A 27,933-nucleotide genomic window follows, 5' to 3' on the forward strand; every position below is an offset into this window, starting at 1 on the left:
CGTCACAGCTGGCTCCTTGCCACCTGGCGCCCTACCTGGGATGTTGTTTTCCTTGAGAATGGCAAGGTGCTTCTCTCGGATCCGTTTGACGTACTCCAGAGAGATGTGGTAGATCTTACTGCAGATGCCCTCCACGGAGTCCTTGGCTGCGGCCGAGACGTGGGGGCCACACTGCCTCCGTAGATGCTCCAGGCGATCCTGGAGGAGATACTCCTGATCAGGGCTCTGGTGGGCTGGCTGGGGAGGGCTGTTGGATTCCAACAGTCCTTGTCCTGAAACAGGCTCTGCTACTTACTAGCTCTGTCACTTGGCAAATCCCTCAGCATCTGTGAATCTTATTCCTCAGCTGCTAAGGGAACACAAAATACTTACCTAACAGGGCAGTTTGAATATTAAATGCGATCATTCCCATTAAGGGCTTGCCAAGCCCCTGGCATACAGTAAGTGTCCAATAAATGCCAGCACTTATTGTTGGGGTTACACTGGGCCAAATCCCTTGATACTTGCTGGGGAAACAGACAAACCAGGCACAATCCCTGCTTATAAGGCATTTGCAGTCTATGGGGAGAAAGACTATTGTAAAACAGGGGCTCTTTGGTCACTGCAGATTTGCAATTTGAGCTTTTAGCAATTTGTAAGGTTAACTGGTAGGCATTTGTAATTATGCTGAATTGCACGTGTCAAAGTGATGGGTGAAAATGAGTCACTCTGGCTAGTGAGTACACCTACCTTTGTCACTCTCTACGTGTCAAGTACACAGTTACTATCGTGAAGTGCGAAACCTTGTCTCTTGTGAAAAATGGTCCTGAAAAGAAAGCCCATTGCTAGTGCTGGTGGAGAGTTAAAGAAGTGATGGGTTTGGGCCAGAAAACAGAATTGTTTTGGACACATTAAAGTGGGCGATTGAATCTGGTGGTAGCTCTTAACTGAAATAGGGCCACACACACCCAAGAAAAGGAAGTTTGTCGATCTGTTTCCAAAAATCTAAAGGGAGGTGTTGAACATTCACTAAGTTGAAAAGGCAGCTACTTATGGTGTGTGGCCGAGCACAGGATTCTATTAAGAACGCGGACGGAAATGTTCTTTGGGAGAAAGCCAGGAGCCTAGAGGAACATCTTCACAGACGTGAGTTTGGGGACTGATGACTGTCAAAGGTGCGCTGTACTGCACAGAAGGCTGCCGTGGGGCCCGCCCAGCCTCAGCAGGCAGAGTGGGCTTCTCGGAGACAGTGGCCACAGAGCCTTCCCACCACTGGCCTTCCGGCTGGGGCCACTCACCATATAGTCCTCCTTGGAGGCGGAGTGGTCCTTCCGCAGCCAGCTGAAGGTATCCTCCACGTTCCACTTGACCACCTTCCTGCTGTCGGGAGATGCACTCCTGCCAGTTGAGGGTACATAAAGGGGCCGGCTGTTAAGCGTCTGCTCCACCCTCCCTCCTCCTCCCATCCTATTTCCACTGGCATTTGGGCATCAACACCCAGGCTGACATCATGACCCTTGTTCTGCCTTTGGGAGCTGGCCCCACTCCTGCCACCAAGAGCAAGGACAGGGCCCTAAGAGTGGGCCAAATGGCCTGTGCCCTCCCCCACTCTGGTCAGAGCCCCCTTGTGCCAGGGTCACGAGACAGAGCCAAACCTGGACTCGATGAGCCGCCTGGCAGCCTCCGCGTATTTGAAGAGCAGACGCTTGGCTTCCTCCCGGAACTTGATTCGGGATAACCTGGGTTAGAGAGTAGGCAGACTTAGAGCCCTTCTCTACCGGCCTGGGCACACAAACCAAGTTGCCCGGGTCGGCCCCAGCTGCAGGGCTGTACCTGATGGGAATGTCATTCATGATTTCGCGAAACATGGAAGGTGACACGACCGGTTCGCAGTTGCTCGGCAACAGGGGATCAGAGCCTTTGTCCACGACCTTGCGCTCCAACATCCAGCGGTTGAAGGATTCCCGGGGGGGCTCGATGCCTGTGGGACGGGAGAGCTGATGAAGGTCTGGATTCAGTCAGTGGGCTCCACGCCAGCCAGCACAGGAGGCATGGCGTGGGCACTGGAGGTGCAACAGTAAACAAGACGGCCCCTGTTACGTCAGGAGCTTAGTCCTAGGCAACATTTCCCAGAGTACCCTGAGAATTGCTAGTTTTATAAAGGGTGTTACAAAGGGTAACAAAGAGGGGAGGGATGGATTCTACATTTCAGCCAAGTTAAGCAGGCTTATCTACTAATTAATAAAAGCTAGTTTATTACGCAGTTACTCCTTGTAGTAACCCTGTGAGGTATAGGTGCTCGGGTTTTTATGCCCTTTTACAGATACATAAAAAGGCTTCGAACAGCGCCTGGCAGACAGTGAGCACTGGAAGTGTTGTTAATGATTGCTTTTGTTGTTTTGGCGTTACTGATCCCAGCCACCCTTTATGTAGGCACTGTTACTGTCGCTATCTTACAGATGAGGAAACTCAAGGGCAGAGAAGTTAATCGATAAACCCGAGGTCACAGAGCCAGTGGTTAGTGGAGCCGGGACCCCTCCACGGCACACGCTCAACCACTGGGCTCCACTGTGCCATTCCCCGAGCCCCACGGGCCAAGCCCCAGCTCTTGCTAATGGTGGATGGAAGCAAAGGAGGCTGGGGCCCAGGAGGCAGTTACCCTCTCGCTGCTGGCACAGTTCCCGGTAGTGCTGGCGAAGCTTCAGGATGAGCTGGGAACGGAGCAGCTCCACCTCGGGGTGTGGAGGCAGCACCTCTGACGGCCCCCGGTGCTTGATGACAGCGTTGGTCTGAATGTCGAGATCCCAGTACACCCTTGGGGCACAGACGGGAGCAATGAGGAAAGGGATGCCCTGCCTGCCACCCCACAGTCCCAGGCAGGCCGACCATCAGTGGTCGGCGCTCCCAAGCCAATCAGCAGGGACTCACTCAGTGGGTCGGAGGAGAGCTGCCTGCTGTTTGTCTTCAGGGGATGTCCCCCAAATCTTCAGGGTTGGGGTTCCTGGGACGCTGGGGGAGCTGGGCACTGATGGGCCCGTGGGTGTCACGGGGATTTCAATCTGGAGCAAGAGTCAAAGGCATCAGGTCAGGAGAGCCGGCCCACGCTCCGACGCCGTGTGCGCCTGGTGAGCTGCGCCCCGGGCCCCCTCCTGACCAGTCTGCCGGTGCCCAGCGCTCACAGGGGACCTGACTGGGCTGCCACGGCCCAGCCAGCTCCTGAGTCCACACACACTCACCTTGGGCTTCTTCACGCCATTGCCGCTGGGCTGTTCTTCCGAGAGCTGCCGCTTTCGGGGCTTGTTCTCAGGCGGGGGGGTTTCCACCAAGCTTGAGTCTTGGGGCAGGGGGGTCGCATTCAGCCCCAAAGGGTCCGACTGGTGGAGGGAGACCAGCAGAGATGCAACCAGGGCCAGCGGCTTAGGAGTCCCAGCCCTGCGGAGTCCTGCCACCTCCCGCCCCCGCTCCCACCCCTTGGAGCAGAGCCGAGGGGCTGGGACGCGGGCGGAGGGCCGCTCGGCTCCACTCCTGCCTGCTCCGGGCGACCGCGCGCCCCGGGGGAGGGCCGCTCGGGTCCACTCCTGCCTGCTCCTGGCGACTGCGCGCCCCGGGGGAGGGCCTCCCCTTCCTAATTCCCTCCCCTTCGGAACAGCCAGGCTGAGCCCGACCTCGCCACTGAAAAGGTGATTAAAGGACCAGTTTAACATGACGTCTGGCATGGGATCAGTGCCCAGTACATGTTAGCTGCTTTTCCTTAAGAACCAGAATGGGGGACTCCCCTGGCAGTCCGGTGGTTAGGACTCCGAGCTTTCACTGCTGAGGGCGCAGGTTCAACCCCTGGTGGGGGAACTAAAGATCCTGCAAGCTGCTCAGAGTGGCCAGAAAAAAGAAAAAAGAACTAGAATGAAAATTAGGAATAAAGGGAAAACTCAAGAGACTCTGGGAAGTCTTTTGGAGACACTGAGGGCATGCGTGTGACGGTGGGCAGCAGGGCCTGGCCCTGAAGTCCCTCAGGGGCGAGTCCTGCCCTGCCTCTTACTGGCTTGAGGTCTTGGGCCAGTCGCTTCCCCTCTCTGAGCCTGTGTCTTCGTCTGCAACATGGGGGTGGATCGTGCTAAGAAAGTCTGCCCCAACTGACGGCGATCCAAAAGCCCACATTCCCGCCAGACAGCCCACGCCCCCACCTCCCTGTCACATGGACGTTCCAGTTCCCAGACAGCGCTCACCGCTTCCTACTTCACTCAGCCTACCTTCTCACCTTAAACGCTGGTTCACAGAGAAGCCTTCCCTGTCCCCTTCCCTTCCCCACACCCGCTAAGAATCCCGGCTGTACTCTGACACAATTCTTCAAGCAGGTGCTACACTGTCACCCTCCTGGCCCCTCCAGGAGACTGTGTGTCCCCTGAGCGTGAGGGGGCAGGGCCAGGTCTACCTTGTTAACCACCACATCACAGGCACAGTGCCCAACACGCAGTACGAGTTCAGCATCGTACACTATAATCATCTTTCTAGGTGTCAGACAGTCTCTCCTACTGGAGTATAGGTTCCATGAGGGCAGGATTGTGTCTGTCTTGCTTGGCATTGTGTCCCCAGGTCCTGACACAGGGCTAGGTACATAATAGCTGCTCAGGGTACTTTTGGGGAAGGCCCAGATGCCAGAAGCTGCCGAGACCCCTGCCGGAGGCTGGCACTCACAATCACATCGTGCTGGCCCAGCACGGGCATCTCCCACAGGGACTGGTTGGTGAATCGGTTGAAGTAGTAGGGACGGTTCTCCCTTCTGCTCCAGCACTTCTCCCAGCCGGCGTGCACCAGCTCCTCTGCAAGCAAGCACGGAGCCCAGCCAGGGTCAAGACTGCTCCCGGGCACCCTTCCTACCCCACCGCCCAACCACTGCCCCTCGCCAGTACCTGGGAGGTCCTGCACCAGGCGGACGGGCTTTGGAGAACAGGGCTGGCTCTGATTGGAGGTGCCTGGGGAGTGACTCAACAAGGATGCTTCCTCCCGGGGGCTGCCGTGATTCTCATTGGCCATCTCAGCACCCACACCGGACCTGCCACACAGAGGACCGAAGGGTGTCAGGGCCAGCAGGGCATGGAGGTCAGTTCCACCCCCCGGCACTGAACCCCAATTACAATCCACAAGGGCCCCAGTGACCACCTGCACGTGTGGAGAAACCAATCCAGCCCCTTCCTGGACAGCCAGCCTTGTGCTACAAGAGCCCTCAGCTCTAAGTTGCAGTTCCCTCAGCTGTAAACTGGGCGCACTCCCGTTGCTCTTTTGGCCTGGAATACTCTTTCCCCGCTTCTCTGCCTGGCCTGCCACTAGGTCCACATCCTCCAGGAACCCTTCCTTGACTCTCCCTGCCCCAGGCTAGGTGATCAGAGTCCTAGGATTGTAGGATTGTAGCATTCAAATCGTCTGGTCCATTAACTTGGCTTGTCTCCCCATTAGACTGTCAGAACTCCCAGGCCTCAGTACTGGGTACAGTTCAGCTCTCTCCAGTGCTCACCATGGTACCTGGACCCAGCAGGAGCTGTAGTCATTCTGCCAATGTTTACAAAGCACCAACAGTGGCAGACAAGACAGAACAGAGTCTGCCCTTGAGAAGCTGTTCCCATAAGAAGAAATAGTAACTGCTCCTCTTTCCTTTTCCTATCCAGTAAAATCTAACTGGAACACAGCACAGCCCAGGAAGGGGCATGGCATCTAATTAGATGCCTTGTTCTACACTACAGAGCAGGAAGAACCATGAGGACTGAGAAGGAATACCGAGTTCAGTCCTTCATAATCCCCAGGTGAAAATACACTTGAAACACCAGCAAGAAGGTCAGCTCCTTCTGATCTGTTTTCCTAACTACCCCACCCAAAGCACACCCAGCACAAGCCTCAACGGCCAAAGTGGTTCCCCACCTGGCTGTCAGACTCCTAGGGGGCCAACTGAGATCAGCCTGGTGCTCCTAAAGTTGTTTTCAATGTCGCAACACCCAAAAGAAATCAAACGTTTACCCACAAAAAGACCACAAAGGCACATTTAAACACTGGTTATCTTTGCTGCTGAAATTTTATCAACTGACTGTGGTCACATTGATTATCTCATAACAATCAGAAGCTCTGACGGTTGTTGGCGACATCGTAGTGATCACTGGCTTGTTGATTTTATTGTACACCCAGTCACAGACATCTTTGTTAATTTGGAAAGGGGAAAATGAACGGTTACTTCGTCTGTACAGTTTGGCAGATAAAAATGCAGGGAACAAGAGAACACACATACAACAAAAGGGGGCCAGGATAAAAAGGTCTGGAACCACTGACCAAGGGGAGCCGCCTTGGTCCTCTGGGGAAGAGGAATTCCTGGTGCCTCGGGGCGGACCCACAGGTCTCAAGGCTGAACAAGGTCCCTCTTTCTCTCACCCTCTGGGGTCTGCAACGCTAGCATGAGAGGGCTTTCTTCTCCGGCCAGATGGACCCCCTGGTCCCACAGAGGCAGTGGGGAGGCCTGCAGGAAAGCGTGCAGTGCAGGCGTGTGAGCTGGTCAGCAGTGGAGTGGACGGGAGCCCAGGGGATTCCTTGCATCAGCAACTGCAGAGCAAAGAGAAGAAAAGAGAGTCACAGACCTGTGAAATGCTGCAGAACAGGGACAACAACAAGAGGGGCAATGACACAGAAAACGTCGGGAGCCCCCAGGACAGGGCGGGACACTCTGGGAGATCTGGGGATTCAGGGGATGAAAACGGTACTTCTCAAGCTTCCCAACCAACAGGTTCACACTCACGGACTTGCAGCCTGCACCGTCCCACGGGACCCTGAGTTGAAAAGGGCCCTGAGACTCGTTTAATGCTCTGCTGTCACGGTCTTCACATCTTTAATAAACTTTTAACAAGGGGCCTGTGTTTTCATTTCTACATTTGATGTCACAAATTACGTAGCTGGTCTGGCCAACCACAGTACCCCTAAGACGAAAGTGAACAACATACGTATCACAGATTGGGAGTGGGCACGGTCCCAAGCCACCCACAGTGAGGAAAAAACACATTTCTTTGAATCAGGTCTTTAATTTTTAAAATAATAATAATCCATGCCAATGCATTATATAACACAGCGTGTTCACCTTCACTGAAATATTTTCCCCAAGAAATACTGTGTGATACTGATGCACCAGGTAGATGAACTATGCAGGGGAGGACAAGCAGCACAGCTTAGTGAGGCCAAATGGGGACTCTGCAGTGCTTCCAAAACCAGCTGTGCATCAGACCCACCAGGGAACTTGTTTAAAAAACCCTCAGATTCCTGTCCCTCACTCCACATCGTAGAGATGGGGAGGGGAGATACACAAGAATCTGTATCTTTTAAACACAGCCCAAGAGTGGGATTGGGAGACTGGGTGACTAATCCTCTCACTTTACACCACTTCAAATCTTTACCAACTTTTTTATGATTAAAAAGTTTTTTCATTTCCCAGGTATCTGGATGCAGCAGGTCGGTGGCCAAAACACCAACCCTGGGTTTGGACAGACCCTGGTTCCAGAAGCTTCTGCCACTTTCCAACTTAGAACCAGAATTACTACCTCTACGGTCTCGATGCGTAGAGCTTAGCACACTGTACTAAGTGCATGTTACCTCTGCAAGTAAGAGATAACTGCTATTACTAAGGAAAAGTTTTTATTTATCCTGTGGTTTCCCGGCCCCCACGCATACCGCACCTCGACAAGGGGCCAACGGCTTAAGGATAATCAAGCGTATCTCCAGAACCAGCCAGAGGAACCCACCAGAAGGAAGAGAGTCCGACTCCAGGATTGGAGGAAGATGGGGGCGGGATCATTTCAGTAACGCACCAATCAGAATACTCCGGCCCAGTAGGGAGCAGTCGAAGGGCTTCCAAAGTGCGCAGGCGCGGGGGGCGCGCGATGGAGGGGAGGGCCCAACCCCCGCCGCGCGCGCACCTTCCCCCTACCCGCCAGCGGGGGCGGGCTGTTTGGCGCGCGCGCGCCAGCCCATCTCCCGGGCTCCGCCCCCCGCCCCGCCGCGCGCTCCCGCCCCCGGGCTGAGGCGACTCAGAGTCGGAGACCGACACAAAGGCGGTGGCGGCGGCAGCGGCGGAGGGACTTTAAAGACCGGTCCGCCCGCGCTCCCCGGACCCAACTCCCTCATCCAGGTCACCGGCCCGGCCGCCCACCAGTGGGCCTAAGATGGCGGCGGCAGCAGAGACGGGGCAAGCGGTAGCCTCGAGCGGAAAGCGCCGGAGGGGCCACCACCGCCTGGCTTCGGACCCCGGACACTGGCGCGGCTCGCGGCGGGACTATGGCTTCCTGGGGCTCTTACCTGCCCGCAGCGGACTCGAGGGGACGCGGCTACACGTTCTGCTCGACCGCCCGTTTTGCCGCCTCCGCCTCGCCCTCCCCAACGCCGCTGCCGCCATCTTGTGTCCCGGGCCGGGACTCCGCGCTGCGCATGCGCTGGTACCGCCTCTGAGGGACCTCGCCGCTGCCGCGCCGCCATCTTGAGTGTGGCAGGACAGGCCGACTCTTTAGACCTCGCTTGCTGTGGGCCCCCTCCCCTTCCCGCCGTCCTTCCCTGCTGTTCCATGCGGGTCTAAGGAGCGGGAGGCAGCTTTGCGGGCCCTGGGGTGTGGACTGAGGCAGGAATGAACCCACAAGCACGCTTCCTGCCTCAGTTTCCCCCGCAAGCACACCCGCTGGGACCACAGGACCTCGGTGGGCGGTGCGCTGGCAGTCGGGCCGAGTGTGCGCACCAGGGGGCGCGGAGCGGGTTTGGAACCTGCGGGGGCTGGGCTCAGACGCCCACCTGGGGGCGGAGCCCTGGTGACGTAATCTCTGGACGTACTGAGGACCTGGGTCTTGGCTGCGGCGCGGCTCCGCCACTTCCGGGCAGTCGCTTGTCGTCTTTGGACCATTGTCCAGAATGTTTTCCAGCCATTTCCTATATGCAGGCTGCATGCACATCGAACTCTCTCCCCTAATGAGGCTGCATAAGTTCTAAGAGCCCCTGAGTAGAAGAAACTCAAAATAGCCCTGAGAGACATATAATAAAGATGGCTTTTGGCAAAGTTGGGAAATTATAAACTAAATGCATCAGAGGGCTTTCCAACACTGATATCAGCGGTTGCTAGTTGCAGTGCAAAACCTCACTGAGACCTCAGGCCGGCCACAAAAGTTAACCCAGCAGGAGAATGGCAGTCGCCAGGTCCTTCATGCCTGGCTGCCCGCAGGATTCTTTGGTAGGGGCGAGCAGGCGACTCACTAGCTCCACCTCCCTCTGGCCTCCCCAGTAAGCCGACCTCCCAGTGACAGCTTAGGAAGACAGGCTTGCCACCTGCTGTTCGACTTGCGCTTCCCACGTGGAGCCTGAGGCTGCAGATACCCCAGCTGGGCCGCCGCTCCTGTCCGTGGTGCCTGGTCCCAGCAGCTTGGTGGGTTTGGGGGGGGTGCCAGCAAACCCGAGGCAGTAGTGTGAACAGTAATTAAGAACTAGGGTTCCCATCAGTCTGACTGCGTTCAAACTCCTCCTCCACCCTAGATGTAGATGTGTGGCCTTGAAGGAGTTGCTTAACCTCTTTAAGGTTTAGTTTCCTCTAATGGAGGATAAGGCTGCCTACCTCATCAGGGTTTGGTGAGAAGTAACTGGGATGGTGCCTGTGGAAGTACTCAGCACAGCAACTGACACTAACAGATGTTAGCTCTTATCGCCTCACGGGGTTTGAGGCTTGCTCCACGTAGATCTGAGACCTCTGGAAAGAAACCAGCTCCTTGTAGGCATAGCAGGTGCCACGATCCTGCACTCACAGTGCGTACAGTTCACCTGAGAGGCTTGACAGGCAATCAGATGCAGGGTCCCCACCTCAGACAGGGGAACCACATGTCCTGCTTTGCCTGGGACAGTCTTGATTTATGTCTGTTGTCCTGGCATAATTATTAAAATGGCTTCCTTTCTCAAAAGGGCCCTGATTTGGACAATAAATTATATGGTCACCCTAGACTTACAGAATGCCCAGCTTTACAAGCTCACCAGCTAGTTCTTATTAACACTGGAGTGTAAAAATCATATAGTGATGGTTACATGTTCGTGCCTTCATGTTTTCAACGTATTTTTTCATTCCTTGTTCAGATTCTCTTAATTATCAAAGCATCAAACTTCCGGAGTGCCTATCCTGTTTTACCATGTAGTCCTCTGCAAGAACCCTGAGAGTAGAAAAGATTAAATCAAATCTACACATGAGGAAACTGAAGCTGGGGGAGGGGGCAGGGGTGAAGTGATTGTCCAGGTTCACAGCCGTGAAGTAAGAGAACTGGGATTTTAAGCTCAGGGTTCTTAACACCAAAACCTAAGGCTGATTCCTTAAAACCACACTGCTTCTCTCTCTTGTGGAGAAGGGAATCTGGACTCGGGGCAAGCGACTTGTCTGAGCTCACATAGTGGTCCTGGACATTTCCACTTCAACATCTTGTAGGTTTCTCTACCTCAGAGTGTTAAACACTGCTCTTCACTTTCTTTGCCTCCCCAAACTTGTTCTTCCCATTGTATCCTCATCCCTTCTGTCTATCATCTCTACTACGTAGAGCAAGCCCCATTATTTTAAAAATCTTTTTCTTGTGAAGAACAGTACACATAAGGACTTCCCTGGTGGTCCAGTCATTAAGACTGTGCATCTCTCACTGCAGGGGGCCCGGGGTTCAATCCCTGGTCAGGGAACTAGATCCCTCATGCCGCAACTAAGACCTGGTACAGCCAAATAAATAAAAAATATTTTTAAAAAAATAGTATACATGCAGGAAGGCACACAAAACAGAAAGGTAGATGATCTGTCACAGAGTGAAAGTGGTAAATATCACTCAGGTCAAGATATTGCGAAGCACAGGGTAATCACTGTTCCCACTACTTTTGCGATAATCACTTCCATGCTTTTATAGTTTTACCACCTAAGCACGCATCCCTAAAGACTATCCCTTCATTTCACCTGTTCCTCAAACTTTATATAAATGGAATTATATGCGTTTGCCTTCTTTTGCTCAACGTTGCACGTGTAAGACCCATCTAAGTTGTTGTATGTAGCTATAGTTAATTTTCATTGCTGTATCCTGTCTTCCAATGTATACTTCTCTACTCCACTGTTGGGGGATATTGGGAGCCCCCACCCTGTACCTCTCTTCTGAATTACTACTGGTTTGGAGATCAGTCCCCAAACTGGTCTTCTGATCCTCCAGCCTTGCTTCTCTCGTGGTCCATAATCCACCATGCAGTCACGGGGATCTCTTTAAGTCTGGTCATACTGCAAATCTGACCAAGTCACCCTGGCCTTAAAACCCTTGAATGTCTCCCCACTGACTGCACAACAAAGTCCCAAACCCTTACCTTGGCTTCCAAGACTATAGTTATGAGAGCTACTATGGCAGGGCGTTTGCTAGGGGCTGCACCAAGCACTTTACATACATTCATGTTATTCACAGTCCAGACCTTCAAACCATCTCTCCTTCATCTGGTCCCAGTGATCCTTATAATTTCCCTAAATGTGCCAAGTTCTCACCTGACCCTGGGCCTTTGCACATGCTGTTTGCTCTCACTTTTCCTCCCCCTTTGCCTAATTCAGCCTTCATCTTAACTGAGATGTTGCCTCCACCAGGCAGCCTTCCCTGAACTTGCCTGAACCCAGGCTAGGCTAGGTCAGGTCTCCTCTTCTGTATTCCCCTAATGGCCTGTGCTCAGTGTTTGTCCATTTTCTCCGTCCACGAGGCTGTGGACTGCTTAAGGGCAGGGACAGGGCTTGTCACCCCTGCAGTCCCCAGACCCAGTGCTGTGCCCAAGCCTCTGTAAATATTTGTTGACCACAGACAGACCACACTGGGTTGAAGTCTTAGTGACTTTTCCAGGTATCCCCATCTCTATTCCAGGCTCTGGTTTCTGTGGTGGGAACACCAAGGCAGCACCCTTTGGGACACCAAGAAAAACATGAGTTGCACAATGTGGCAGAGCCCCTGCCAGCAGCCTGGGGTCCTGTACTCCCAAGATGGGTTTGAGCAGGTCAACCAAATATCCTGGGGCTTTCAAGCACTCCATCAACTTTTCTGTAGAAGCCTCACTAGCCAGCAGATCTGGGTTGGGAGAGATGGTAAGCAGAGCTCCTCCAGAGCCAGTCCTGGACGTGAAACCGAGCAGGACCCTGTGGGGCTCCTGAGCATAGAAGCTTTTCAAACAGTTGCTAATTAGGAAAGAGAGGGGATACAGAGGCAAGGGAGGAGCAGTCAAGTAACACTAGTGATCAGGCTTCCCTGGTGGCACAGTGGTTAAGAATCTGCCTGCCAATGCAGGGGACACAGGTTCGAGCCCTGGTCCGGGAAGATCCCACATGCCGCGGAGCAACTAAGCCCGTGAGCCACAACTACTGAAGCCCGCGTGCCTAGAGCCCGGGCTCCACAACAAGAGAAGCCACCGCAATGAGAAGCGCGTGCACCACAACGAAGAGTAGCCCCCGTTTGCCGCGACTAGAAAAAGCCTGCACGCAGCAACAAAGACCCAATGCAGCCAAAAATAAATAAACTAAATAAATAAATTTATAAAAACATAAAAGATTTGACATGTTTTAAAAAAAACATTTTTTTAATTAAAATAAGAAAAAGAAAGAAAATAGTGCAGCCTTGGGGCAGGGTCCTTGTTCCACCTCAAGGGATACACATAATATTTTTGAGGTCTTTACAGAACTAAAACCCCCAACAAATGGAAGATGTTAGGATTCTTCATTCCAGTTTAAAGGAACCAGAGAAGTTCATTAGGAGGAGACCACCTGAGGCCGGATTAAAGGAGTGCAGGCCCTGCAAGCACCCTAACCCTTATCAGCAACCTTGCCCTTGAACTACTGCTATAAAAAACTCCTCACCAAATCCTCCCAGGTTGGGACACGCAATTTTGAGGGGCATGAGCCCGCTGTTTCCCCCTTTGCCTGGCAAAGCAATAAAGCTATTCTTTTCTACTTCACCCAAAACTCTGTCTCCAAGATTCAACTGGTGCATAGAGGCCGAGTTTCTGGCATCAGCGGGAGCCTGTTATCAGGGCCTCTGAGGACCCTGGCCTCAAATCAGGACAAAGCCATCTCCATGTTAAAGCGGAAACATAAACATACAGGCTCGGGGTGCCATATACCTTCACCTCCCTGTTCTTTCCCACTACGACAAGAAGCTGCTGAGAGAGAACCATACATTTTAAGCCCTGAGGTCCTGGCAGTTGGGGAAGGGAGGCTCCAACATGACCCTTTTCCAGGTTGCTTTCCTCCCCACCAAGGCCAAGCCTGAGCTGCCCCGAGACCCTGTTCTGCAGTTGAAGTATCACTAAGGCAGTTTCCAAGGCGAGTGGGCCTGGCCCTAGGAAAGCTTTGGAAGCAGGCTGCCACCCAAGCTGTGGTTTCCACAGGGAGTGGCTCTCTGGCCATTCTGGGACCAGATGAGAGAAGCCAGTTAAGCCAAGAATAGATGAGGGCAGTGGGACGCCTCCTCTGGTCTCCATGGCCCAGAGAGTGTCTGATGTGGCGTGAGGCGCCCTTCCATTTCTTCACTGCCCGATATGTGTTGAGGCCTGCCCCAGAACCTTGAGACAGGCTCTTCATCTTCAGGGAGCCCACGGAGGAGTGGGGAGGCAGACACATAAATACACCGTCTGCTACAGGGAGATAAGGACTCTACTGGGACGACCAGGGGAGTAGGTGTGCAAAGGAGAAGGCTTCAGAAGAGATAACAGTGAGGTGAATTTTGCTGGAAGAATAGGATTTTCCAGGTGGGCAAGGAAGGGGGAAGGGTATGGCCAAGGCCTGGAGGTGTGAAAACGTGTGTTATGTTTGCAGAACTAGTCGGTCTGAGCGCTGCCTGCGAATGGGCCTTGGAACCCAAATCCAGTCCCTGTTCTGGGTTAGGGCCCAGCATCCCCAGGTGGTGTTTCAGTCATCTCAGGATGGGGTGGGGGGCACCTGTGGTGGTCTCCTCCACTCTCCCACCCACTCCCTCCGATGCCCATTTTTCTACTTCGGGCAGCCTGGCCAAGAGCCAGGATGTTTACACCCATACGAGCTGAGTCTACAGAATTAAATCCCAGACTTCTCCAAAAACAAGCCAGGGTGTCAGCTGGCAACTTCCTGAAAGTCTGAGATCAGAGGAAACAGTGACCTAGAGAGGGGAGGAGGAGGACACCAACGGATCCTGGGCCCCAGCTGAGGGGTTTCTAGAACACTTGGCTTCTAACCCAGAGATCTCAACCCTTTATTTGGGTATAATTTAAATATCATGAGATTTATTTGTTTCAAATAGCAATTCGATGGTTTTTGGTAAATTTACAGTTGTGCAACCATCACAACTCAGAACATCTCCTGCCAAAAGATCTCTTGTTCCTGTTTGCAGTCAACCCCTCTTTCCACGCCCCAGTCCCAGGTAACCACTAATCTGCTTTCTGCCTCCATAGATTTGACTTTTTCTGGACCTTTCATATAAATGGAATCATACAGGGACTTCCCTGGTGGTCCAGTGGTTAGGACTCCGCGCTTCCGCTGCAGGCGACCCGGGTTCCCTGGTCAGGGAACTAAGATCCCGCATCCTGCATAGCTGTGCGGCATGGCAAAAAAAAAAAAAAAAAAAAAAAAAAAATCATACTAACTGCAGCCTTTATGTCTTGGTTCTTTCACTTTGCAGAATATTTTTGAGATTCATCCAGGTTTTAGCATTTATCAGTAGCTCACTCTTTTTTTATTTCTGAACAGTATTCCCTTGTACAGATAGACCACATTTTGTTTATCTGTTCACCAGCTGATGGACATTTGGATTGTTTCCACTTTTTGGCTATTACGAATTGTGCTTCTGTGAACATTCATGTACAGGTGTTGTGTGAACATATGTTTTCCTTTCTGTTGAGTGAACGCCTAGAAGTGGAATTGTTGTATATATAGTACATTTATGTTTAAATTTCTAAGAAACTGCCAAATGTTTTCCAAAGCAGCTGCACCATTTTGTATCCCTAGCAGCAAAGTATGAGGGTTCTGATTTCTCCATGTCCTCGCCAATACTTATTATTGTCAGTCTTTTATATTATATCATGCTGAGGAACTATTTTTTAAATTTTATTATTACTATTATTTTTTCTTTTGACCATGCCACATGATTTGCAGGATCTTAGTTCCCCGACCAGGGATCGAACCCGTGTCCCTTGCAGTGGAAGCGAGGAGTCCTAACCACTGACTGCCAGGGAAGTCCCTGCTGAGGAACTTTTTTATTTATTATTATTATTTTTTTTTTTGCGGTACGCGGGCCTCTCACTGTTGTGGCCTCTCTCGTTGCGGAGCACAGGCTCTGGACACACAGGCTTAGCGGCCATGGCTCACGGGCCCAGCCACTACACGGCATGTGGGATCTTCCCGGACTGGGGCACGAACCCGTGTCCCCTGCATCAGCAGGCGGACTCTCAACCACTGCGCCACCAGGAAAGCCCTGAAGAACTTCTTGAAAACACCCACGGGGACTTCCCTGCTGGCGCTGTGGTTAAGAATCCACCTGCCAATGTAGGGGACACGGGTTCGAGCCCTGCTCCGGGAAGATCCCACATGCTGTGGAGCAACTAAGCCCGTGCGCCACAACTACCGAACCCGTGTGCCACAACTACCGAAGCCCGCATGCCTAGAGCCCGTGCTCCGCAACAAGAGAAGCCACCACAATGAGAAGCCCGCGCACTGCAACGAAGGGTAGCCCCCGCTCGCCGCAACTAGAGAAAGCCCACGCAGCAACAAAGACCCAACGCAGCCATAAATAAATTAATTAATTTAAAACAAAATCCACCTCTTTAATAAAAAACAAAAACAAAAAAACACCCATGGATGCCCTGGCTCCATCCCAGACCAGCTAAATCAGAATCTTGTGGGTTGCGGCCCAGGCATATGTATTCAAAACATAACAAAACAAAGCAGAAACCTCCCTACTTGAAAAGCTACTAATGTGCAAATGGGTTGAGAACCAGTGATCTAGTTTTCGGCCTGAAGTTCTGTCTGACTTCACCGAGAGGGAGCTCAAGCTGGCCAGCGGCCCCTCCCACACCAAGAAATAGAGGGGCTTGGGGATGAGAAACAAGAAACCTCTCAAGAAGGCATGTGCAGTCCCAGAGCAGATGGGTTGTTGGAATGTGAGGTGAAGGGGCCTGGGAGTGGGTTGGGTCCAGGGGTCCAGATTTCTGCACAGCCAGATAAGATCCTAATGGGTCACCTCCCACGACTTTAGGGATTGTTCAGGCCTCTCAAGAGATTAGGAAAATATGACATTTCTGGCTGCAGACCAGCTCCAGATAACCCTGGGGAAATGCAAGGAGGTTGGTGGTGCCAGCAGGAAGCACAGGGAGCTTAGAGGCTCAGGGGGGAATTAGGCCAGGGCTACACAGTCGGTGATAAAATCTCCTCCTTTTGGAGGGTCTGCAGATGATAATAACCGCCCACTTTCCAGGTACCAGACCCTGGGCACTAGGGATACAGCTATAAATAAGTGTCAGGCTCCTACCCCCATGGAGCTGACAGTCTCCTGGAAGAAACAGACAATAAAGAATTAAACAGAAGGACAGGTAATGATGGGGAGGGGGCCTCTCAGTGGGGGTGGCATTTGAGTAGAGATCTGAGTCAGCGAAGGAAGCTAGTCATGCAAAGGTCTGTGTACAAAGGTGTTTCTGGTAGAGGGAAGAGTTTGTGGAAAGCTTGAGACTGCGTGGGTTTGGTGTGTTCCAAACAGTGGTAGAAGGTGGAGTTGGAGAGGAAGGTAGGCAAGAGCTAGATCACCTAGGGTTTTTGGGGGGTCATGGCCAGAGTCCGAGTTTTATTTTGCATGCAATGGGGAGCGAATGGAGGAGGGCTTTGAGCAGGGTAGTAACATGCTACGGATTTCTACTCTTTTTAAATTAATTAATTTATTTATTATTTTTTGGCTGCATTAGGTCTTCGTTGCTGCGCACAGCTTTCTCTAGTTGCAGCGAGCAGGGGCTACTCTTCACTGCAGTGCATGAGCTTCTCACTGCGGTGGCTTCTCTTGTTGCAGAGCACCGGCTCTAGGCACGCGGGCTTCAGTAGTTGTGGCACGGGGGCTCAGTAGTTGTGGCTCACGGGCTCTAGAGGGCAGGCTCAGTAGTTGTGGTGCACGGGCTTAGTTGCTCTGCAGTATGTGGGATCTTCCTGGACCAGGGCTCGAACCCGTGTCCCCTGCATTGGCAGGCGGATTCTTAACCACTAAGCCACCAGGGAAGCCCCGACTTCTACTTTTTAAAGATCACTTTGGTTGGTGCAGGGAAACTAGACCTATAGGAGCAACAGTGAGGTGGGGAGATGAGGCGAGTTGTCCAGAGAAAAGAGGAAAACAGCTTGGACTGGTGTTGGTGCAAATGGAGAGATGTGTGTAGATGTGGGACACCTTTTGCAGTTAGAGACGCCAGCACTTGCTGACATGGGGTAGGAGGGGAAACAGAGGAGGCAAGGATGACGCCTGGGCTTTTTGTTTTGGCTGCGCCCTGACCAGGGATAGAACCCAGGCTCCTGGCAGTGGAAGTGTGGAATCCTAACCACTGGACCGCCAGGGAATTCCCATGCCTACATTTCTGACTTGAGCATCTTGATGAAGGATGGTGTCATGCCCTGAGATGGAGAACACTGGGAGAGGAGCAGAATTAGGACGAGAGGTGGGGAGGCTAAAATAGAGATCTAGCTCGGTGGAAGAGGAGGGAGGCTGGGGGGTGGGGGGACTGCAATGTCCTCATGATTCAAAGCTGGGGAGTTGGCCATCCTTGTTACATCAAAGCCTGTTTAGGTTGGGCCCCTGAGACTGTAGTATTAGAGCATCTCGGAAAAATTCAAGGCACTGTAATGTTCAGGATGCTTCTTGCAACCTTTAGGAAGTCCCTGCAAAAACAGAGACAAGCTTAGGCCAAAGAGGTGGCCCATCCTTATTATCAAAAGGAAAAGTCACCACATCTTTTTGTCCCCTCCCTTCAGGTACTTTGAAATTTTATTACTGGCTTATGAACTCCAAACATCTAGATAGCACTGCTGTGGATCCTCCACCCTGTCCTCAAATCGCTGAGAGGGTGGGAAGCCCATGCCGAGTGACTAATGCGAGCAAGGGCAGGAGGCTTAGAGGACCATGGAGAGAGAGGCCCCCATGAATCAGAGTCAGTTCACAGGCTGCAAGAAGCATAGAAACTGGAAAGGAAGGTGCAGCACGAAGAAAACAAAGAAGAAATCAGAGAGAATGAGTGAGCTGCCCGAGGTCAACATCAGAGCCGAGCTGCAAAGGTACCGGGGACGGGGTGCAAAGGACCCAGGAGCTGGGGAAGCAGCACCCCACAAGAAGCGTTAGAATTCTTGAGTTTCAAACCTGGAAGGGCCTTCGAGGCCCAAATGGCCGGCTCCTTCCCCCGAAAAAGGAGGAAATGGGAAAGAAAAGGAGACACCAAAAGACCAGGTCTCCAAGTTTTAACAAGTCACAGAAAGGCAGTCAACAGCTCCACCCTGGCTGAATCCGGAAAGCCCTGGTCCATTATTTCTCTCTGTCCATTTGGTAAATGTCTGGTTTCCATGGGGGCAGTTCTGTCCAGCTGCGTTCTGGAAACAGGTGGCTTGCAGAGATGTAATCAGGGTCTCCTGACCTGACATCTGCTCCCCCCCAATGCACCCCTCCCCTCATTCCAATTGGGCCCCCATCACGTGTTCCCAGGCACACCCACGCTGAGCAGCGCTTGCACACAGGCTGCGGGCTCGTGGGCTCAGGCAGGGTGAGAGGGAGGGGGATCATTTCCTGAGGGGATAGCTTGGGTGGGCCTTGGGGGTGGGGAAATGGTCAGAAGGGGAGATGGGCTGACGCAGCTTCTCCAAGCCATGCAAGTGTCCAAAGAAAACACAGCTGGAGACAGGGAGAGGGAGCGGGGAGCTGGGCTACCCGAGTGTTGACTTCTTGGGTAGAAATCCAACTTGGTAACCTGTGGTCAGTAGAGCCTGTGTTTATTTACTGGGACCAGTTACTTCCTCCTGCTGTACCTCAGTATCTCAATCTGCAAAACAGGGACAATACTAGCTACCTCGAGGGATGGCTGTGAGGATTAAATGGGATTATTCAAAAAGAAAGATGATAGACTGAAGTGGTGAAGAGCGTGGGCTCTGGAGCCAGACTGACTTGAGCTAATTACTTCACCTCTCCGGACTTCAGTTTCCACATCTGTAAAGTGGGGATGATGATGAGATACCTATTTTGCAGGATGTTTTCAGGTTTCAGTGAGTTCCTATTTGCAAAGCACTTTTTGTTTGTTAAACAACTGCTTGATACTAATAACCAGAGACATTTATTGAGCCCTTTGGTGTGCCAAGGACTAGATTCAGCACTTTATACCTTATGACATTAAAATCTCACTGCCACCCAGGGAGGGAGGCAGGTATTAGATCATCCCATTACAGATGTGGAAACTGAGGCTCATAAAGAGACTTACTTTTCAATTTGTTCTAGAACAGGGATAGGCAAACTATACTCTTCCTTATAGTATTGTTTATGGCTTCTTTCATGCTACAGTAGTGGAGTGGAGCTGTGACAGAGATTAAAGGGCCTGCAAAGCCTAAAATGTGTACTATCTCGCCCTTTACGGGAAAGGCTTGCTGACCTCTGCTTTAGAAAATGGCAGAAGCAGGATTTGAACCAGGTCTGCCTGGATCCAAAGTACTTAACAGCTTTGCTATTCTGGTTTTTTGCACTATCACTGTGCTGGGTGCAAAATAAAGGCTAGAAAATCATTTCTTTCCTGTCACTTTGAGGGCTGAGAAGCCTTCTCTTATCTTCTCATATCCAGGAGTGAAAGTGGAAAGGGATTTGGGGATTCTGATCGCTCCATCTTTCAGGCCAAGCGGTGAGGACTCAGGGAAGGCTGCCAAAACTCCGCGTGGGGCTGCACGTCTGACAGCGTCACTCTGAAGTGTGAGGTCGGGGGCACAAATTGTGGGAGAGAGGGGAAATCCGTGTAACAGAGAGGGGCAGGCTGAGTAGGCAAGTCCCTGAAATCAAGGTCAGAGACTGTACCTTCTCGTCTGCCAGCCCAGGTCAAGGCTATGTTTAGAGTCAGTCTGACTGAAACTCACAGAGGCGGGAGCTGGTAAAGAATTCCGGGGTGGTGTAGGTATCGCCTGCTCCCCGGGGATACTCAAGGGCTCCAAAACCAGTTCAGTTACTCAGCAAATATATACTCAGTACCTGATCTGTACCAGGCACTGTTTTAGCACTGAAATAAGTGGTGAACAAGATCCCAGCTCTGGGCTTCCCTGGTGGCGCAGTGGTTGAGAGTCCGCCTGCCGATACAGGGGACATGGGTTCGCGCCCCGGTCTGAGAAGATCTCACATGCCACGGAGCGGCTGGGCCCCTGAGCCATGGCCACTGAGCCTGCGCATCTGGAGCCTGTGCTCCACAACGGGAGAGGCCAAAACAGTGAGAGGCCCGCGTAACGCAAAAAAAAAAAAAAAAAAAAAAAAAAAGATCCCAGCTCTCACTGAGACAGACAATAAACCAATATTAAATAGGAATAAGATCTATAAAGAAAATAAACCAGGCTGATGTGATTGAGAGTTAACTCCTAGGTAGGCAGGGAAGGCCTCTCTGAAGAAGGGCCATTTAAGCTGAGACCAAAATGACAAGGAGCCAAGCCATGAGAAGATCAGAGGGAAAAGCATTCTAGGCAGAGGGAACAGCAACTACAAAGGACCTGAGCAAAGAATTTCACTTGCATGTTCAAGGAACCAAAAAGTCAGTGTGGCTGGAGCAGAAGGAAAAAGCTGAGAGTGGTGGGAAAGGAGACGGGGAAAGGTCCTTTCATGTGTCTAGAAATCAGGGCATGGAGGCAGTTTATTTCAAGTGTGGTGGAAAGCCACTGAATGATGGCTAATAATGCTAATAATTGTAGTGACTTTTTGAGCCCTTAATAAATGCCAGGTGCTTACTAAGCCCTTTACATGCATTAACTCATTTAATCCTCACAAGCAACCCTAAGAAGGAGCTACTTTGATTGTCCTCATTTTATAGATGAGGAAACAAAGGCCCAGGAAGGTTAAACCACTGGCCCAGTGTCACACTGCTACATTTAAAGTTCACTGGGGCTGCTCTGGGGACAGTGAATTACAGGGGCCAAGACCCTGTAAGAGATAACAATGATACAAAGACAGCTTGCATTCCAGTTAAGAAAACGAGAGGAAAGAAAAACTAACATTCACCAGGTTTTCTGCTTCAGCCACACTCCGGGAAGAGTGAGGGTTACTAGAGTTCAAAGGCGTATAGGCACTTCCTCTTCTGGATATCCTTAGCACTTTCTCTGTTCCCCTCCTACACCCTTTCTGCCTTGTTTGCTTGTGATCTGTGCCCCTAATCACAATAGCTAGCTAGCATTTATTGGTTAATGGTGTTAATGGTGTGCCGTTATCGTGCCCGGCACATGCACTATGCCTGTTTAATTTATTCTTGCAATAATCGAATTGTATCCATTTTAGGATGTGGAAATTGAGGCTTACAGCTGCTAAAGTAAGGGGTCCAAGGTCATGCATCTAAGAATTGACAGCCTAGGATTTGAACCCTTCGAACACAGTCAAAGCACTTAACTACCGGGCTGTAAACACTCACTTCCGACCTCCCACCCTGCCATGAACAGTCTCTGGGCTCCCCAGTAGTAGCCAAGGATTGTCTTTACCTCTAGTTTCCTGCTAAAGAGGGTTCATAATAATGCCAACCTCACAGGTTGTTAAGAAGATTAAACAGGGCTTCCCTGGTGGCGCAGTGGTTAAGAATCCACCTGCCAGTGCAGGGGACACACGTTCGAGCCCTGGCCCGCGAAGATCCCACGCGCTGCAGAGCAACTAAGCCCATGCGCCACAACTACTGAGCCCGCGTGCCACAACTACTGAAGCCCGTGCACCTAGAGCCCGTGCTCTGCAACAAGAGAAGCCATGACAATGAGGAGTCTGCGCACCACAACGAAGAGTAGCCCCCGCTCGCCGCAACTAGATAAAGCCCGCACGCAGCAACAAAGGACCCAACACAGCCAAAAACAAATACAAACAAACAAAAAATAAATAAAAGAAGATTAAACAAGTTAATCTAGATCTCAGGTGACCAACCATCCTGGTTTCCCTGGAACTGAGGGGGCTCCCTGGAAGGGAGATTTTCTGTTTCAAAATCTGGGAAAGTTCTGGGCAAATTAGGAGGAATTGGTCATCATTCCTGGATTCATGCTTTGTGCTAAATACATGTTCAACAGACATTAATCATCGTTTCTCCTTTCCACTTTCATGCATTTGATAACAAAAAGGTAGCAAGCACCCACTCTGTGCCCGTCCTAGGAGCTGGGAACACCGATAGGCAGTACACGTGCAGAGAACCTAGACCCAAAGTCTCACCAAAAATCCACAGTCCCTGGGGAAATGCCAAACCTCTCTCCAGGTGATTCCAGTGGCTTGTGTGCTGTCTTCCTGGGCTGGCAGTATTTGGATGAACCCCAGTGGGAGAGGTCCCTGGGCCCTTAAGTTCCGCAGGCAGTAACACAGAGACAGTGGGTGTGGGTGGCCGTGGGGCTTCCCATAGTGAAACCTGGCAAAGAGAGGTACTGAGATGATTCTGGGTGGAAGGGAAGGAAAAAAACGTGCCTTGGGACTCTGTGGCTTGCCCTGGGCCTAAGAGGTAGTTCCTATTGTCACACATTTTGCTGGATGAGGAAACTGAGGTTCAGGAACCCAAGTGAAGTGACTTGTTCAGGATCATGCAGGAGGAGATAGGTAACAGGAATTTTAACCAAGGTCCCAGCAAAGCAGGGATTACTGGGGTTGGGCGGGCCGACTTCTGCACTTCCCTCCCTCCTGCCGGGCTTGGGTCCCCCACTTGTCTTGACAACGGCCAGGCTTGTCACGGGGCTCCGTACAGCCCTCTCCACCCTCCCGGCTGCCAGCGTCCCGCCCCATTCCCTCCCAACCCCCGAGGGAGGAGGGGAGAGTGGGAGAGAGGAGGAGGGTCGGGGAGGCCCGTCTTTATAAAGGCGGCTGGAACATCGCTGCCCGCCAGACCCCGCCGCCTGGATCCCCTGCTTTGCCCGCCGCCCCCACGTGACCGCGCCGACCACCAGCTCCACCTTTGGGTGAGTTGGGGTGCGTCCCTATCCACCCCCAGACCCTCGCCCGGCCGCGTGGTCTACTGAACCCGGGGTGGGGAAGAGAGCCCCTGAAGGAGGGCGCTGAAACGGGGGGCACCAGGCAGAAGCCCGACGACAGGTATTTAGGACCTGGAGGAGCCGGGAGACCCGGGAGCCGGAGGTCGGGCCGGCAGCTTTCTCCCTTGGCTCCTCCGGCTCGGGGCCTAGGAGACCGCAAGCCACCCCTGAGGAATGCGCGTGCAGCCGTTCCCATGGTAACGTGCAAGCCGCGCCCGCCCGCCGCAGAGGAAGAGGGAGGTTGTTGTGGGGTTGGGGCGGGATTGGTTTGGTCCCCAGGAGGTCCAAACTCGTCATGCGGTGGTTGCAAAAGCGAGCCGAGGAGGTCCCCTTCCTCTCCCCCGTGCCCCAAATCCTCTGGGAGCCAGAGAGCACGTCGCATGAGCCTCAGTTTCCGCGTCTGTCAAATGGAGGCAATGTTATTGGTTCCAAGTTCCCCGAAGATCTATCTCAAGCTTAACGATCCCGGCCAGCCCCTCTTTTGGTTGGCCATCCGAGGAGTGGGTTTTAGAGGCCCAGATGACTCCCGCGATCCCACCCCACCCCCAGGCCCGCTCGCCATGGCCCTCTTCGGGGCCCTGTTTCTAGCGCTGCTGGCAGGCGCTCAGGCCGAGCTCCCCGGCTGCAAGATCCGCATCACCTCCAAGGCGCTTGAGCTAGGTAAGACGTGGGGCCGGGCCGGGGTGGCTGTGGGTGGAGTCGCACCGGCAGCGGGTGCAGGAGCTAAGGGTCTCACTGCTGCTTCAGTGAAGCAGGAGGGTTTGCGCTTTCTGGAGCAAGAACTGGAGACCATCACCATTCCGGACCTGCGGGGCCAAGAGGGCCACTTCTACTACAATATCTCTGAGTAAGTGGGGGCCTAGGGGGCGGGGTCTTGGTAGGGGGCGGGGCTTAGGAAATACAAACGGAGTCTCGAAGACAGGATGGCTGAGTGTAATGTGGGCGTGGCCAACTCGAGGAGGCTGGACCTAAGACACTGAATGAGGCCCGAAAAGATAAAGGCCTAGACTGCCTACAGAGGCGGGACCAAGGAGGTGGGCGTGGCCTAAAAATGTAGTAGGGACCGAGAAAAGTGAAGCCTAGCCTGTGGAACTGAGGCTGGCCAAAGAGCTCCAGAGAGGCGGAGTCAAGAAAATTGCCAGTGGATGAGAGTGGGATGTAGGGCACCCGGGTGGAGCTAATGGGAGAGGTCAGAGCAACCAGAGATAAAGGCCTGTGGTTTAGGATAGTGGGGACAGGGTCTAGCAATCCCAGGGTGGGGAAGGGAAGGAAGACTTCTAAGAGAGGGGGTGAAGCTCACTTTTAACACCTGGGTCATGAGAAGTTAGTCTCTGACCCACCCAAGTCCAAGTTTTCACCACCCAAGCACAGGTTGGGTACGTGAGGGGCAATGGAAGAATTCATTCTACACACGCCAGCTTCCCCAGGCCTGGACTGGAAGAGGAGGGAATGAATTTGCTGTGGTTGGGTGGGGTCCCCTTTTCTTGGTCCTGAATCTGACCCTGAGGTCTCCTCCCACAGGGTGAAGGTCATGGAGCTGCAGCTGACATCCTCTGAGCTCCATTTCCAGCCAGAGCAGGAGCTGATGCTACAGATCAACAATGGATCCTTGGGGCTGCGCTTCCGGAGACAGCTCCTCTACTGGTTCTTGTGAGGACCTGGCACCCTCAGGGGAGTGGAGGGCGGATCAGGAGGACTGGGGGTGCTGTGGAGCTGTGGGCAATCCTTTAGCCTTTTTTTTTTTTTTTTCTGGCTGCGTTGGGTCTTCGTTGCTGCGCTCGGGCTTTCTCTAATTGCGGCGAGCGGGGGTGACTCTTTGTTGCCGTGCGCGGGCTTCTCATTGCGGTGGCTTCTCTTGTTGCGGAGCACGGGCTCTAGAGCGCAGGCTCAGTAGTTGTGGCGCACGGGCTTAGCTGCTCCGCGGCATGTGGGACCTTCCCAGACTAGGGATCAAACCCGTGTCCCCTGCATTGGCAGGCGGATTCTTGACCACTGCGCCACCAGGGAAGTGCCCCTTAGCCTTTCTGAGCCTCAGTTTCTTCATCTGTACAATAGGGACAACCTTACCCAATTCATAGAATGCCTGGTATAGTGTGCAGAAGTAAATAAAGCCTTATTAAGAGCAGTCATGATGTAGGGGGGCGAGGAGGAGGGCAGTGAAGACTTGGTTAAGCTCTAAGCCGGAGTGAACATTAACCCCCCCACCCCCGCCCCCACCGCAGCTACGATGGGGGATATATCAACGCCTCCGCCGAGGGTGTGTCCATCCACACCGCTCTGCAGCTCTCCCGGGATCGCACTGGCCGGATCAAAGTGTCCAACGTCTCCTGCCAGGCCTCTGTCTCCAGAATGCATGCAGCCTTTGGGGGAACCTTCAAGTAAGCCCCGTCCCCAACCCCAGTGCATGCCATTTGAGACCCACAGCCCATCTGCCTAGTGCAACACACAATGTGCAGGCTTGGGAGTCAGACTAACTGGGTCCAAATCTCAGCGCCACCACTTCCTGGCTGTGTGGCCTTGGGCAAGTCGCTGAAGCTCTGTAAGATGGGGATGGTAATAGGACGTATTTTATGAGATGTGAGGACTGTTTATCTTAATCTATATAAAAATATTTAGAACAGTACCCGACATATAGTATGGGCTAGCCACTTAGATAAGAACCATTGAGAGGACCAGCGTACACAGTGGTGAACTTGGTTGGGTGTGTACTTGCTTCTCAATAATTGGTAGCTCTTACTGCTAATAACAAAAATAATAACATAGTTCCAGGTTTGGGGCTGAGAAGGGGAATTTGTGCTGGTTCTGGAAGAGGGTGGGGGAGAGAAAATGGTGGATTTATTACCTGGTGTTGGTCAATTTGGTCAATTTTTTATTTATTCAACAAAGTGTATGCCAGGCCCTGAGGATTTAAAAAGGAGCACAGAGCCTGACTGGAAGGACAAAACATTTGTCACTGGGGCCTTGAGAGAGGGACCAAGAAAGTACTCTGGGGAAGGGGGGGTTCAGAGGAGGGTAATCCAGGAGGACTGCCTGGAAGGGGAAGCATCTGCACCCAGACAGGGAAATACAGGACAGGAACATTGAGGGTGTAAGGGAGGACATGAGTAAGCATATGGAGCTGAGGATGCTCAGAGGAGATTTGAGGAACTCTGGGTAGATTCATTTGGCTGGTGGGGGACAGGGTGGGAGAGGAGGTCTTGAGAAGCAGCCTGGAGAAGGGGATTTGAGCCTAAGTCATGGAAAACCTCCACTAAAGAGGTGGTAATTTAAGTCAAAGTAGGGGTATTCCCCCCCACCCCCCACCATCTCTGGATGCTGTGATTTCTCCCAGACCTGGGTTGGGGGTGGGGCAGGGTCTGGATTCACCTGGCCTCTCCTCTCCTCACAGGAAGGTGTATGAATTCCTCTCCATGTTCATCACCTCAGGGATGCGCTTCCTCCTCAACCAGCAGGTGTGGGCAGTGGCGAGTGGGGGGCAGGCAGTGTTGGGGGACAGCGGGGGTGGTCGTGCCCTCTCTTTCGAACACCTTGACTCTGGCCCCCACCTCCCAGATCTGCCCCGTGCTCTACCACGCAGGGACCGTGCTTCTCAACTCCCTGCTGGACACTGTGCCTGGTGAGTTGGGGCGGGTGGGACCGAGAGCTCTGGGCCCGGCCTTGGAGCTGGAGTGGGGCTGGGGAGGAGGCTGGGTGCACAGCTATCAGGTAGCACCTGAGTAGGCCCCTTCCAAGCCCTGTGATGGAACAGCCCTGGGTTCAAATGTGGCCTCTGCCTTCCTGCATGACCCAAGGTAAGTACTCACTTCTCTCATTTGGTTTCCTTGCCTGGCTGAGGACCACTCCCCTGGTTTGCTGAGGGTTGACTGAGGCCGTGGCTGTCAAGATCCTTAATATGTGCTTGCTGTTGGGGCCTCATTTGTGTTCATCACCGGGCACTTAATAGGAGCTCAATTAACGTGAATTCTCTTTTCCTAAGCTATGAATGAGATCATCATGCCACATACAAGGGGCACAGGACAGGAAGGAGAAGGCAGGGGAAACCAATGAGAGAAGGGAATCCCTTGCTATCTTGTTTAGTGACTTTATGAAACCTATGTACTGATAGTAGTAGTAGTAATAACAACAACAACAACAACAATAATAATAGGGGGTTCCCTGGCGGTCCAGTGGTTAGGACTCGGTGCTTTCACTGCTGTGGCCCCGGGTTTAATCCCTGGTCGGGGAACTAAGATCCCGAAAGCCGCCCAGTGTGGCCCGCCCCCCCCCAAAAAAAACCCCAAAACAAAACAACCACAAAATCCCCACAATAATAATAGCTAACATTGTTGAGCACTTCCTGCACACCAGGCGCTAAATGCTTTCCACGTAAAACTAATTTGATCCTCATAACAACCCTATAAGGGAAGTATTATAATCACCATTCTATGAACGAGCAGCTGAGGCCCAGAGAGCTTAAGCACCCTGCCCAGCATCACACAGCTTTGCGTGACTCAAGCCCCTCCCCGCAGTGCGCAGCGCTGTGGACGAGCTCGTTGGCATTGACTACTCCCTCCTGAAGGATCCCGTGGCCTCCGCTAGCAGTCTGGACATGGAATTCCGGGTGAGCTATCCGGCTGGTGTGTGTAACCAGACCCCCTCCTTCTCCCCTACGTTGCTGGTTTTAGTTCCCTAAAGCACAGCTCTGATGCGGCCCCTCCATTGCTGGGGATGTGGTGGCTTCCCAC

The 27,933-nt window shown here is 52.6% G+C and overlaps 2 protein-coding genes across 6 annotated transcripts in view; one reads left to right on the top strand and one right to left on the bottom strand.

Annotated features, from left to right (window-relative positions):
• PCIF1 (phosphorylated CTD interacting factor 1) overlaps positions 1-23,361 on the bottom strand; it is a 26,306-nt gene extending 2,945 nt beyond the window's left edge. The window contains exons 1-12 of one of the 4 annotated variants that reach the window (XM_060120235.1): positions 23,282-23,361; positions 22,440-22,596; positions 6,292-6,558; positions 4,887-5,029; positions 4,672-4,796; positions 3,216-3,353; positions 2,908-3,038; positions 2,639-2,793; positions 1,813-1,960; positions 1,635-1,718; positions 1,278-1,377; positions 36-198 (exon numbers count right to left, since the gene is read on the bottom strand). In XM_060120235.1, the coding sequence (XP_059976218.1) occupies positions 36-198; positions 1,278-1,377; positions 1,635-1,718; positions 1,813-1,960; positions 2,639-2,793; positions 2,908-3,038; positions 3,216-3,353; positions 4,672-4,796; positions 4,887-5,010 (1,168 nt within the window). In that variant the 5' untranslated portion in view covers positions 5,011-5,029; positions 6,292-6,558; positions 22,440-22,596; positions 23,282-23,361. Of the gene's footprint in view, positions 1-35; positions 199-1,277; positions 1,378-1,634; positions 1,719-1,812; positions 1,961-2,638; positions 2,794-2,907; positions 3,039-3,215; positions 3,354-4,671; positions 4,797-4,886; positions 5,030-6,291; positions 6,559-7,679; positions 7,761-8,298; positions 8,727-22,439; positions 22,597-23,281 lie in introns of those variants that run through there. The other 3 variants (XM_060120233.1, XM_060120232.1, XM_060120234.1) reach the window with 3 other exon arrangements.
• The window catches only part of PLTP (phospholipid transfer protein), a 10,432-nt gene continuing 5,480 nt past the window's right edge, over positions 22,982-27,933 (top strand). For both annotated transcript variants that reach the window (XM_060120237.1, XM_060120238.1), the window contains exons 1-8: positions 22,982-23,137; positions 23,759-23,869; positions 23,957-24,056; positions 24,731-24,859; positions 25,432-25,587; positions 26,598-26,661; positions 26,762-26,825; positions 27,718-27,809. In XM_060120237.1, the coding sequence (XP_059976220.1) occupies positions 23,770-23,869; positions 23,957-24,056; positions 24,731-24,859; positions 25,432-25,587; positions 26,598-26,661; positions 26,762-26,825; positions 27,718-27,809 (705 nt within the window). In that variant the 5' untranslated portion in view covers positions 22,982-23,137; positions 23,759-23,769. The remainder of the gene's footprint in view (positions 23,138-23,758; positions 23,870-23,956; positions 24,057-24,730; positions 24,860-25,431; positions 25,588-26,597; positions 26,662-26,761; positions 26,826-27,717; positions 27,810-27,933) is intronic.

This window comes from Mesoplodon densirostris, chromosome 16 (assembly GCF_025265405.1).
Source record: "Mesoplodon densirostris isolate mMesDen1 chromosome 16, mMesDen1 primary haplotype, whole genome shotgun sequence".
NCBI classification, from domain to species: Eukaryota; Metazoa; Chordata; class Mammalia; order Artiodactyla; family Ziphiidae; genus Mesoplodon; species Mesoplodon densirostris.